The 13,600-nt window shown below is 47.4% G+C and overlaps 1 protein-coding gene across 2 annotated transcripts in view; it reads right to left on the reverse strand.

The window, feature by feature from the left end:
• Positions 1-13,600, reverse strand: part of ADAMTS2 (ADAM metallopeptidase with thrombospondin type 1 motif 2) — a 211,678-nt gene that overhangs the window by 117,548 nt on the left and 80,530 nt on the right. For both annotated transcript variants that reach the window (XM_035105612.3, XM_088661986.1), the window contains exon 3: positions 1,812-1,965. In XM_035105612.3, coding sequence (XP_034961503.3) covers positions 1,812-1,965 — 154 coding nt within the window. The remainder of the gene's footprint in view (positions 1-1,811; positions 1,966-13,600) is intronic.

Raw genomic sequence — 13,600 nt, forward strand, 5'->3', positions numbered from 1 at the left:
GATTGCTGCAAATAAGAGTAGCCTACCCCACACTAATATTAGGCTACTATTCTTGAGAGACATTTTCCCAAGTAAGGTGCCTGATGCCTGATGCCCAACCTGAAGGTTGCAACACTGTCTCAGTTGAAATAAAATGAATGGGATAAACCATAAAAGCACAGTGATTAATACAACTACACTACTAAGAATGGGATGCAAAAGACAGCACAAACAAAAAATGAACAATTTGGTTGTCATGGAAAAGGCATAGTTTCGCTCTTTATCACAGAAAAGAGCAAGATTCCTTAACATCTCTTTGGGATTCATCACTACCAGCAAAGTTCTGGTTCCCATGTGCCATGAGTTTAACTATTCATTTACCTGATAATTTCAAGGCCATGGCCATAGTTCAACTAATTTAGCAGGTACAACCACATCAGAAAATATAAACCTCAAAATTCAGGAAATTTGATGACTTTCATTTCACTGCTGGAGTCTGAGCTGGTGGTGAATGACATGGCAGATAGCTCAATGAAAATGTCAACCCTGTGTGATACACCCCCCCTTGAATTTGGTCAACAGTAGGTTTCTAAATGGGTGTTAATTTCAAGTATCTTCAAAATAGGGAAAGCTGCACCCTCTGTCATGTATTTCACTCCTTTTCAGAGCCATGGCTGCCAAGGGGTATTAATCTTGAGTGAATGAAATTTGTCGATTTGGGTAACTACTATTTGCCAAGGAATATTTATTTTAACATCTAAGATTTTAAAAAAGTAGTGCCATAAGGTGTGAACCATATTCAAGCTCTTTTGTTTCAAGGGAAAATATGTGCCAATTAAATATTTTTCCAACACTGAAGTAATCTGTGTAAACACATTATTAACGCAGCAATTTACATCAGAGGAATTTCAGCAACTTAAAATATGTCCCGGTTGGGACCCAGGTGGCGCTGTGGTTAAACCACTGAGCCTAGGGCTTGCTGATCAGAAGGTCAGCGGTTCGAATCCCTGTGACGGGGTGAGCTCCCATTGCTTGGTCCCAGCTCCTGCCAACCTAGCAGTTCGAAAGCACGTCAAAATGCCAGTAGATAAATAGGAACCGCTACAGCGGGAAGGTAAACGGCGTTTCCATGTGCTGCTCTGGTTTGCCAGAAGCGGCTTTGTCATGCTGGCCACATGACCTGGAAGCTGTACGCCGGCTCCCTCGGCCAATAATGCGAGATGTGCGCACAACCCCAGAGTCGGTCACGACTGGACCTAATGGTCAGGGGTCCCTTTACCTTTACCTTTACATGGGCAGCCCAAGCATATGGTCCCGCAGAGGGCTGTGCAATGTATGAACAGCATCCACTGAATAAGGTTGTGCTGGAGGTGATACAAAACACTCAATCAGTGGTGATTCTTGGCCATATATAAGCATCACAGCATCACTGACTGCTACATGAGCATGTGGTAACACGCACAGACCTCAACACCCCTACCCTGCAGTATGCCATACCAGTTTATATCTGCATTTTCCCTTCCAACTGTAAAGGTCTCCACTGCTCAACAGTTTCATGACTAGCCTATGCTGCCTATTTCCAACAATGAAAGGATCAAAAGTCTGTGCAGGAAGATGCTGGTTGCTGCCATACTAATTTAACTTTGACTCATATCCCCCACCCACCCCAGTTCCTGCAAATCTTCCAAACAGTAAAAAGCTGAAACACAGAATAGAGAGAGAAGGAATTTCTCCCATCAAGGACACCAACAGATTAGCAATTATACTGGCCATTGGACGCAGGCTTTTAGATGAGCTTTAAGCATCACTTGTCATTAACATCTCAGCCTTACCTCTATGCTGGATACCTGGGTGCTCACCAGGAAGCTTTTTCTTGGCCGTTGCCCTGCGGTACACCACGTGGGTCCTCCCTTCCTCCTCCTTCTGCTTCCCCTTCTGCAGAGGTTCAATGAAGAACTCGTCCTTGTCTGTGCGAATCATGCCAGCCTGAAGTGACAGGACAAAGATTGAACATTTCAGATTACTGCCCATGCAGCAGCGGACATTTTGAATAAGACTTTACAATATGCTTAAGCACACTTCAGCACTCCCCAGAGAGCAGTTAGGATGCAGAGAGTAAGCAAGGTGAATTCTTTATTAGATGCAACATCAGTGTCTCGGCTCGGCAAGGAAGGACAACGGTGACACATCTGACTGAAGGGATTTCTCCTGGAATCTAATTAACAAGGACTGGGGCCCAAAAATACGGGAGGAGAGGGAGTTGTGATCAGAACACCCCTCCAGTGGAAGAATGCTACCAAATGGAAATGCTGGTAGATGCTCTACCACTAAGTTACAGCCTTGACACCTTTCAAAATACTTTTTTATTTTTTATTTTTTTAAAAAAAAAACTGAAAATTCAAAAAATTATAAGAACAGGGTAGGGCGACTTTCTGGGGGTGTCCCTGGTAAACATTTCAGGGAGGGTCCCAAGCATCCTTTTGTTGCAAACATGTTTGCGAACAAAATTTGACACAGCTAATTGAGTTCTGCTCTGATGATATATAAGCACCAAGGTAACTGAATTGTAAAGCCCCGTCATGCAACTTCCCAATGTAATTTAGATAGATTCCACATTCAACACAAGAAGAAAGACAACAGGGCAAAACTAGCCAAAATGATTAACAAGCACTGAACTGAGGAGGCAGAGTTTGATTTCATTTATATATTTTTAACTATTAGGGCAAGGAAATGTCAACCTGAACTGTAACTTTGCTTCAGATTTCTGCACCCGATGGTAACCAAGTTTGCAAAACAGTGCATGAATGCTTATCAAATATGGCCTGAAAAGGACTTCCATGTTCAGACAAAAGAAAACCCCAATTGTTTCACATTTAAATCTCAGCAGTGAGACAAAACAATTCAGGATGGGTTCTGTATGATAAGGGCCTTCCAACCTCACCCCAAGTACTTCTGCTGGAGACCTTTTATGATAAGGCACGATAGATATTTTCCTCCCAATGTCAACAAGCAGTTCAAACTGAAAACATGATCCATCCATAGTTGTAGCCCTTTAATTTTAATGGGACCATTAAGGTCACTGCAGCAAATATGGCATGGATGAGGAGGAGAAAGAGGAGGGGGGCTGCCCAGATGAGGGCAACCTACCTGGCAAAAGATTTAGTGTGAAGCACTGCTGAGATGGGGCAGAAAGACTGGCAAGTGAGTAAGTTGCCAACACCCATTTCAGCTGCTGCTTGATTTTACCTACTGAGAAAAGGATATCTATGGGAGGCCATACAAGGGAACAGTGCCAGGGCAGCGGGGCGGCTATACTAAGAATATGGGTGGTATGGCAAAGCAATGCTAACTGCAAAAGCTCATGCAAAGAGCTTGCCCTGAGATTTGATGGCGAGAGATTTGCCAGCGAAAAGTATTTCTACTGTCTTCCTTCCCAAACTGATCAGACTCCCCTCCCCTCTTTTCCAAATATCTGTGCCAAGACTGTCAAGGACTCAGCAGCTTCCTGCAGCAAAGGGATGCTTGAATTGATTGACATCTGCAAAGATTATTTGAAAGAACTAGACTCTATGGGAAGCTTCATGGACTTAACCCCACCAACAATTACGCATGGGTAAATCCCACTGGCTTAACTGAGACTTTTGCATGAGTAATTGGACAGCATTGTCTAATGGGCGCCTATTATGCCCCTTCCCCATTATTCAGGCCTGTATGCCCCCTCAATATACCCACTGTTGAGCCATAAATGTCTACTGGCATCTCCAGGCTCATCAGCTCCGTCAGAGGGGTGGCAACATCAGCATGAGTTCAGTCAGTTGTTTTCCACCCTTTCCATTTTATTTACTGGTACATGCTAGGAATCTATACTTATTATTTCCTGGAGTAGTTTTGTGTATTGGTTTCAAAAGCAGAGCATAATGCTGTTATGGGCTTTAAAATAGCAAAGTAAGTAGAAAGAAATAATGAAACAACTTTAGCCCTCTAGATATACAAACAAAAGCAGGTAGGTCCTGTTGATTTTGTTTTGTTTTGTTTTTGTTATGTACTGAGCGGAATCCTAGAACAATAGGATTCAGAATCAGCGGGAGCTACCCAATCCAACTCCAGGTGGAAGTGAATCCGCAACCTGATTGGCCTGCTGGAGCAGCCAATCAGGCGGCTGGCAGAAGTGAATCTGCTACCTGATTGGCCTGTAGGAGCAGCCAATCAGGCTGCAGGCAGAAGTCAATCCACAATATAATTGGCCCACAGGTGTAGCCCTGAAGTAGCCAATCACGCAAGGCCCATTGTGTAAATAATGTATATAAGCAGATGGTTTTGGGAAAAGAGCGATTCGTCTTCTCTTCTTCTCCTTGATGAATATGAGCTGAATAAAGAGCATGAAATTCACTCTCGACTCCGAGTATATTTCACTGGCGACGAGGATGGGATCCTGCTGAGCTGACCGCCACCACGCACTGCACCGCAGCACCGCCACCTGCTGCACCGCTGCATCGCACCGTGCATCCAGGCTTCAGCTCCAGGACCCAAGGAACCCAGAATGGCAACCGACAGCAGCTTCTTGCCATTCAAACCAGCATCAGGAGACTGGGAAGGGTACGCCGCCCGTTTCAACTTCCTCCTGCAAGCGAAAGAAGTCACCAACGATGCCATGAAGAGGGCGACATTCTTCAGCGTCTGTGGAGAGGAGACGTTTGAAATCGCCCGGGCTCTCCTTGCACCTAGAGATGTCGCTACCGTCTCTTACAAAACAATAATGGAACGGCTGAAGGAGCACTTTTCACCACAGCCCTCGGAGGTAGCTTGCCGAAATGCCTTCTACGCAAAGCGGCAAGCCCCGGGGGAAACCATAACTGGGTTTGTGACCTCCCTCCGCCAAGCCGCCCGGTTATGCAACTTCTCAGAATTGGAGAACATGCTTCGTGACCGCCTCGTCGGTGGCCTGAGGGACGAGATGTTGCAACGACGCCTCTACGCCAAAAAAGACCTCACGTTCCAGATTGCTCTGGAGGAAGCCCTGGCAACCGAAGCCGCCGAGAGGTCAACGCAAGAGGCACCACCGGCCCCGCCATCCCAACCGAGGGTCTACCACGAAGACCTCACCGACGAATCCGAATCTGACAGGGAGGAAGTACACCGAGTACAGCGGCGCACTCAAGCAGCACACACACCACAGCAGCCTCGACGAGAAGGAGGGAACTGTGCAAGCTGCGGGGAGAACCACGAGAGGAGGACCTGTCGTTTCCGCAACGCAGAGTGCAGGCAGTGCAGAACATTGGGACACATCGCCCGGGTGTGTCGGGCTCGACTCACCCGTCGACAAGCATCAGATGACCGACCCAGGAGCCCCAGGTCACACGGCACCATGCACCAAGGCAACTCGACGGAGATCACGGACTACCAGGTATTCCAGTTGCCCCATCCCAGCACAGAGAAAATTTATATAGAGGTACAGATAGAGGGAGCCCCATGCCGCATGGAGCTGGACACGGGTTCAACTCTATCCATAATCTCGGCCCGAACATTAAGGGAACTGTGCCCTAATGGGGGTCCCAAACTAAGGCCGGCCCCATTCACCCTCCGGGACTTCCAGAAACGTAAGGTCCCTACAATGGGGGTGGGGACCTTCAGGGTGCAATATCGAGGGCGAAAGCAACAATTGGACTTGCTGGTAGTTAAGGGCCCCTACGTTAGCTTACTGGGACTGGCATGGTTTGGACCTCTGGGGCTAGCCGTTACAGGGGTGAACCGCACTAGCTTACAAGTGGACGTGGACGCCATATGCAAAGAGTTTCCAGGGGTTTTCGATGGGGCATTGGGACGATATACAGGACCCCCCATTGCCCTACAGCTAGACCCCGCTGTACGACCCATCAGGCACAAGGCCCGCCGGGTCCCGTTCGCCCTGAAACCCCACATAGACGAGGAATTGGACCGGCTCGTGGAGCAAGGAGTGCTGGAGCCGGTGCCCAACGCCCCCTGGGAAACTCCAATTGTCACACCCGTCAAGCCTAACGGTTCGGTCCGCATCTGTGCAGACTACAAATGCACCATAAACAAGGCTCTCACGGCTCATGCATACCCAGTGCCAGTGGTCAGCCATGTCCTCGCCACCCTGGCTGGGTCAAAAATCTTTGGCAAACTGGACTTGGCCCAAGCGTATCAACAGTTGCCTGTGGACGAAGCCACAGCAGAGGCTCAGACGATTGTGACGCACAGAGGGGCATTCAGAGTAAAGCGGCTGCAATTTGGCGTTAGCGTGGCACCAGGCATATTCCAGAATCTAATGGACTCTCTCCTTAAAGGGATTCCTGGCATCACCCCCTTCTTCGATGATGTACTGATCGCCGGGCCCACACCAGAGGAATTTGAGGACCGCCTCCGCTCCGTCCTGCACCGTTTCCAGACGGCGGGCCTCAAGGTGAAGCGGGAAAAGTGTTTACTGGGAGTGCCGCAGGTGGACTTTCTGGGATTTAAGGTGGACGCAGAAGGGGTCCATCCAACCGGTGACAAGGTACGGGCCATTTGTGAGGCCCCAGCGCCCAAGAGCAAGCCCGAACTTCAGTCATTCTTGGGACTATTGAACTTTTACCATGCCTTCCTTCCCCATAAGGCAGCGGTAGCGGAGCCCCTACACAGACTCCTAGATAAAAGGGCCCCTTGGGTGTGGGGCCAGCGACAAAGGGCCGCATTCCAGGCAGTCAAGGACTTGCTCGTCTCGAACTCGGTCTTGGCACACTTCGACGAGAGGCTGCCAGTGGTGCTGGCATGCGACGCCTCTCCCTATGGCATCGGCGCTGTCCTGGGACACCAACTCCCGGATGGAAGAGAGGTGCCGGTGGCATACTTCTCCCAGACGCTTGCTGCAGCCGAACGAAACTACTCACAGATTGACAAGGAGGGTCTGGCAATCGTGAAGGGCGTAAAAAAATTCCATGATTTCTTGTACGGGCGGCCCTTTACCATAGTGACTGACCACAAGCCGTTGCTTGGCCTGTTTGCCCCCGAGAAGCAGACCCCCCAAGTGTTGTCTCCACGTGTCCTCAGGTGGTCAATTTTCCTTGCCGGCTACCAGTATGCACTAATCCACCGCCCTGGGAAGGCGATGGGCCACGCAGACGCACTCAGCAGGCTACCACTACCAGAAACAGGCCCCGACCCAGCGCCTGCGCAAGAGGTTATGACCCTGGAGCTGCTTCCCGACCGACCCATTCAGGCACAAGAAGTTGCGCACCATTCCACAATAGATAGGGTCATCTCCCGGGTCCTGGACTGGGTGTGGCGAGGATGGCCCAGCTGCAGCCCCGGGCCAGAATTCGCTGGCTACACAAACCGCAAACATGAACTGTCGGCCCACAAGGGGTGCCTGTTATGGGGAAGCAGGGTTGTTGTTCCCCAGCCCCTCCGCAAAAGGGTCCTCACAGCCCTACACGAGACACACCCAGGGGTAGTGAGGATGAAGGCCCTTGCCAGGAGTTATGTGTGGTGGCCGGGGATTGACAGAGAGATAGAGGCCTGGGTCCAACACTGCCAGACCTGCCAAGAATCCCGCCCGGATCCCCCAAGGGCCCCAGTCCAGCCCTGGGAGTCCGCCCGACATCCATGGTCACGCTTGCACGTGGACTTCGCTGGCCCCTTCCAGGGAAAAACATTCTTCATAGTGGTGGATTCCTACACCAAATGGCTGGAGGTCGCACTGGTACCGTCCACTTCTACGGCGGCAGCCATCCGGGTACTACGTAAGCTGTTTGCAACCCACGGGCTCCCTGACACCCTCGTCTCGGACAATGGAACCGCATTCACGTCAGAGGAGTTCCAGACCTTCACAGCGCAGAACGCCATCCGCCACATCCGCTCAGCACCATTCCACCCTGCCACCAATGGCCAAGCGGAGCGCATGGTGCGGACCACCAAGGACAGCCTCCGCCGCATAACACAAGGGGACTGGGAATACCGCCTTGCCGCATTTCTTCTAGCACAGCACAGCACCCCAAGCACAACGATGGGCCGGAGCCCAGCTGAACTACTCATGGGCCGGCGCCTTGCAACTAGACTGGACCGACTTCACCCCGACAGAGCTCAGGATGAGGTAGTGGTGGGGAAAGGCAGGAACCCCCGGACATTTGTGGCCCAGGACCCAGTGTATGCGAAGAATTTTGGGGCAGGCCCAGCATGGGTACCCGCCACAGTCACCAAGGTGACCAGTCCCGTGTCGTACGAGGTACTAACGGAAGGGGGGCAATGTTGGCGCCGCCACTGCGACCAGCTACGGCGACGATTCCCAGGAGGAACCCGGGAGGAGAGCGGGACAGAGGGGTCCCAAGGGGACAGCAGGGCAGTGAGGCCTGTAGAGCGAGAGGGGTGGGCAGGGGAAGCAGAAGCAGTAGGCACAGAGGGGCGCCCCGAGGCTGGAAGGACACCGGAACCAGAGTCACAACCTAGTGGTTCAGTGGCGCCAGACCAGACAGCCCCGGCACAGCCAGCAGCCTCGGAACACGAGCCAGAACCAGAACCCCTGACCAAGGAACACCCCAGGCCACAACGCACACGGAGGCGGCCAGCAGACCTTGGGGACTACGAATGCAACTTCCCAGGCAGGACTGGAACTTAGAGGGGAGGGGTGTTATGTACTGAGCGGAATCCTAGAACAATAGGATTCAGAATCAGCGGGAGCTACCCAATCCAACTCCAGGTGGAAGTGAATCCGCAACCTGATTGGCCTGCTGGAGCAGCCAATCAGGCGGCTGGCAGAAGTGAATCTGCTACCTGATTGGCCTGTAGGAGCAGCCAATCAGGCTGCAGGCAGAAGTCAATCCACAATATAATTGGCCCACAGGTGTAGCCCTGAAGTAGCCAATCACGCAAGGCCCATTGTGTAAATAATGTATATAAGCAGATGGTTTTGGGAAAAGAGCGATTCGTCTTCTCTTCTTCTCCTTGATGAATATGAGCTGAATAAAGAGCATGAAATTCACTCTCGACTCCGAGTATATTTCAGTTTTGTTTTAAAAAAGCTTTGACAAAAAAGACCGTTATTTGTTACCCAGGGGTATGTGACACTCGTTTGGAAAATAAAATGCAGTTTGTTTGGGTTGAATGCAGTTGGTTACTGGAGGAGAGAGGTAACCATATGCTATACTGAAGAGGCTATGCATTCATTCGCAAAGGTGAAATAACTGTGGAATAATCCAAAGGTGTGCTGTATTAAAAATAAAATAAAATACACCACTTATTTTTTGATTAGTTGACTTCAAGACCAAGGAGTTTTTATCACCCTGCATGGGTTAATTAGCTGCCCAAAGCCCGGATATCTGTGCTATCAATGACTGTTTCTTAGAAATAGTTCCCTGCCCACCTACAGCTGTGAATACAGCCATTTCAGAGATGTTCACCAATCTGCTGCGGTCCCAATTGTGCCTATGAAACGAATATTTATGCTCTAATTATCACTGTAAGTTTCTCAACTCATTGACATTGCACCTTACAATTTTCTCCTTTATATATCTGCCACATATGTTTTGTGGCTTGAGACCAAAAAAAGCATGTGCCACCATGCATGTATTAAGTCTTCAAAGGTGTCACAAGACTCTTATGTTGTTTTCTCTTGGTAATTATCCGTAAGACTGGTGAAAGTGCCCTGTTTTTGGTGTCACTTCTGCCCAAAGCCTTGTTTCTCTCCCAAATGTGCCTTACTGATGCCCATCACTTTTATTCCTAGGACATGCATAATTGTATGTATAAACCATTAAATAAACTGCAACAATGAAAGCCAATGGGGCCACTGGATCTTAAGGAAGTATGGGGCAGCAACAGTGAGCAGTAACAACAGACAGCTCAGACTGAAACACATACTTGGTACAATCTCTGCTCCACAATTCAATAAACACAGCATTTCCACAAATCCTTTTCTCGTTCTCCCACAAATCTTTCATCTTTCATCAGAATCAGAGCACAAAAAAATCAACCTTCAAGCATGGCTGGCTGTTTTTTAAATTTTAATCTTGAACTGAAGGAACTTGAGTCTGAACCCCAGCTTTTTCTCACATGCTTGAGAGGAGCGTTGTCAATGACATCACATCAGCAATTTGCAGAGGGACTCAAGATAGAGCTTGAACACAGATAGGAAAACACTGGTTTTCTCTTCATTTCTGTTTATTGTCCTTATATGCCTGAGTCCTTTGCCAGTTCCACTCATCCTTCTCAATTAACATGGTAACTTAATTTAAATATATAGTTTGCTGAACTATGGGGCACTGGTTCGTGTGTGTGTGGTCTTTTAAGGCTATATGTCAGAGTCCTGCATTGCTTTATTTTCCCATTTCTGCACCCGGAACCACTGCAAGAAATTCTAGATTTTTTAGAAGATGACAAGGGAATTAAGATTATATGTGTGCACCACACACATCCTATGCTTCTCACCATTTATCAACTAAGGCCAAGAAACAGCACCATGACCCACCTCACAGTGCAATTCTCCAAGCTGGATTAATGTTTTTTGATGCAGGAAAACACACCTTGTGGTGCAGCTAGGTTTTACATTATGACAAGTGGCATAACAGGTGTGACAAGCACATTGGCACAGCAGAGAAGGTGTTGGCTATTGTGGGAATGCCGCCTTGCCTATGATGAATTCTTTCCTTCACTGCTTCCATACTTGTCCCAGGGTTTTTTTTTACCAAGAATGATGTCTGAAAAGCACCTAGATTAAATATCACTGCTGCTCATTATAAAGTTATAGCAATTTCCTTGCAATGACTAGATGACTAAAACAGAGAAGCCACATTCTGTTTTCAGCACTAGCAAGGTAATGTTCAGCAAAGATTCAACAAAATCACTGGAGTGCTTCTGGAATAGTTCCATGAGACTGAAATCGGCATCAGGCCTTGGAAACATTAAAATTCCAGCTGCTGAAATAAAGGAATAAGACAGCTCAGAAATATCTGAAAATACTACTGCTCCTTGTGTTTTCTTCTGGCTGTATCAAGACCTGTAATTAAATAAGGGTGCAGAGAGTGTTCATGAATATGTCTCCAGTGGTCAAAACTGCATCAAGGATGTTATACTTTTTGGCTCTGTTTCTACTTCATGCTAATTTATCTTTCTTTATTGGCTTACTTTTTTCTAACTTACTGTCCAGTTCAAAGTAAGGCAAGATAAAAATCAATAGTTATTTGGTGTTAATGGGCTTTTATTGGCAAATAGGATTTCAAATATTTCATTTATTGTATTTGGTTCAGATTAATTTTTTATTATTATTATTTCATACATTTGAGTGTCATGTAGGATCATACCCATCAATGTCTCTGTCAAATTGAGGTGCTGTGTTCATTAGTCACAGCCTGACAGCAAAACAGGTGTTTTTTTAGGCTGTAAGTATTAAGTCATTCACTTCAATAATCTGTGCTGAACCTCTGAAGTTATCAATTGAGAGGAACTGTATAGTGTCATATAATCCTGGTTTCCAGGATACTGATGAAAGTGAATGGAGCATGGAGCAGACGTTTCTAAACTGGGATCCACATTAGTTAATACAATTACAAACCATACAGCATCTAGCACAGAACATTACAATTACTACAACAGATAGAAGAAAAATTAAGTGGTCCCCCAAAGCCCTCAGTCATTTTCAAGTGGTCCCTTGGGGGGGGGGAGGTTGGGAACCACTGATGCAACATATTTGAGGAAACTATATGTGAACAGCTCTCTTCCCCCCCCCCCCAACGTGGTTTTGGTGTTGGGTTGCAGTATTGATCACCAATGCAATGCATGTCAAAGGGAAGTATAAAAGCTCCCCCAAAGATTTTAGATTCGCCAGTGGCCTTTACAAGCCAAATAGTCCAAGGCTATGTACCCATTCCCATTTACTCTGCATACAGTGCACCCCACCGCTGGTTTGGGAAAGTAGTGTACACAAGACACGTGTCACAATCCATATCTATCCCATCATCTCTTATGCAATATTGTGTTTTGATGCATTTTCCTCCAAACCAGCTTCGATCCACATTGAACATTAGCACAACTAAGCTGCATTTAAATCTGGTAATGTGTACATGGCCTAAATCTGCAAACCTACTTCTCTAAACTAAATTGACCTACCGATATTAGCCCAAGGGAAGCATTTCTTCCCGTTTTCAACTAGGGCAAATCCCCTTTCCTGACTTTAACATATTCCCCCTTTTCCTGGGTCATTTCCACTGCTGTAATCAACCACATTAAAAAACCACAGTAAACAGGGTGTGGGTGGGGTGTGGGTGATATATCAGCCCCTTCGAATGCTACCAATTCCTCTTGAATTCACTTGGCTTTCTTTAAACATTTAATTTGCTGGTGTGTTTGGAATTGACAGCAATCTCCAGTTTTGCAGCTTGAGGTCCTACCGCTAATTAAATGTCTCCTCTGGCTGAACAGCCAGCAAGTGCCTTAATTGTCTCCTCATTCACATTCACATCACAGCTTCATGTTCTAGACCCGTAATGAAGGAAGCCTGCACAGCTTCTACAGCTGCTTCTCAAACGCTCTGGAGTTCAGTCCCATCCTGTAGCCCCGGTTTTAATTAACGTTCGTTTCCTGCCCATTAGGATGAACATATGTACTGTCCATTCTCACTACATAAGCAGAGTCGTACCTCTTCTTTTTTAAAACATGCAGCGAGGCAAAGAATGACATGTGCCTTCACTTGCATCTGATGTTAGGGTGGATGAGAAAACCTAACAGGATCGACTTATGTACAGTATGGAAAAATTATACAAAATACTACTGTAAACTCCTACAAATGCTGACCTATATGCAAGAATAAAGCTAGTCTTTGACTTCTATTAGCATGACTGTAGTCAACCAGGAACTACCTGTGGATGTGAATAGGAGAACTCAGAGTAGACACAGCTGGGGACACTGACAGTGAGCAAAAGACCTCTTAAGGCCTTGGGATGAATTCTGCTGAAATGAATTGGGCATGCATTTGCACAACTCAATTTGAGGATCAGGCCTCCAAGTTCTTACACGTTAAGGAGCTATGACTCCAGGCCCTACAAACTCCATGGTCTCTGTGACTCGGAATCAAGTCTAGGGAGCAACTGTGAGCTTGTTTCTACATAACATGTATTGATCCCTGGGCAGCTGCTGTGACGTCAGCATCCTGGCAGAACCCACAATATATACCGTATATTCCGGCGTATAAGAAGACTGGGCATATAAGACGACCCCCAACTTTTCCAATTAAAATATAGAGTTTGGGATATACTTGCTGTATAAGAAATACGACCTGGCGTATAAGACAACCCCTGACTTTTGAGAAGATTTTCCTGGGTTAAAAAGTAGTCTTATACGCAGGAATATACAGTACCTGCCCTCGGTCCCCATTTAATGCATAAGCTACTTGGTTAGCATGCAGTCCGATACTGTGAGTGTGTCATAGTTTTGAGGTGTTAGCAGCATGGTGTGGATGTATATGGGGTAAAGGGTCAATCCCTTTTTATGCATGGGCTTCACAGACAATTACTCTGGGTGAATAGTTTACCAAGTGTTTATCTGAGGAACAATGACAGCAAATTCAGATAAACTGGAGTGGGGGGGGGTGCAGTTGGAACTACCGTAGTAATCTCTTAAAACTCATCCCCTCTAC

Source organism: Zootoca vivipara, chromosome 2 (genome assembly GCF_965207765.1).
Source record: "Zootoca vivipara chromosome 2, rZooViv2.hap1.1, whole genome shotgun sequence".
In the NCBI taxonomy this organism is placed as follows: Eukaryota; Metazoa; Chordata; class Lepidosauria; order Squamata; family Lacertidae; genus Zootoca; species Zootoca vivipara.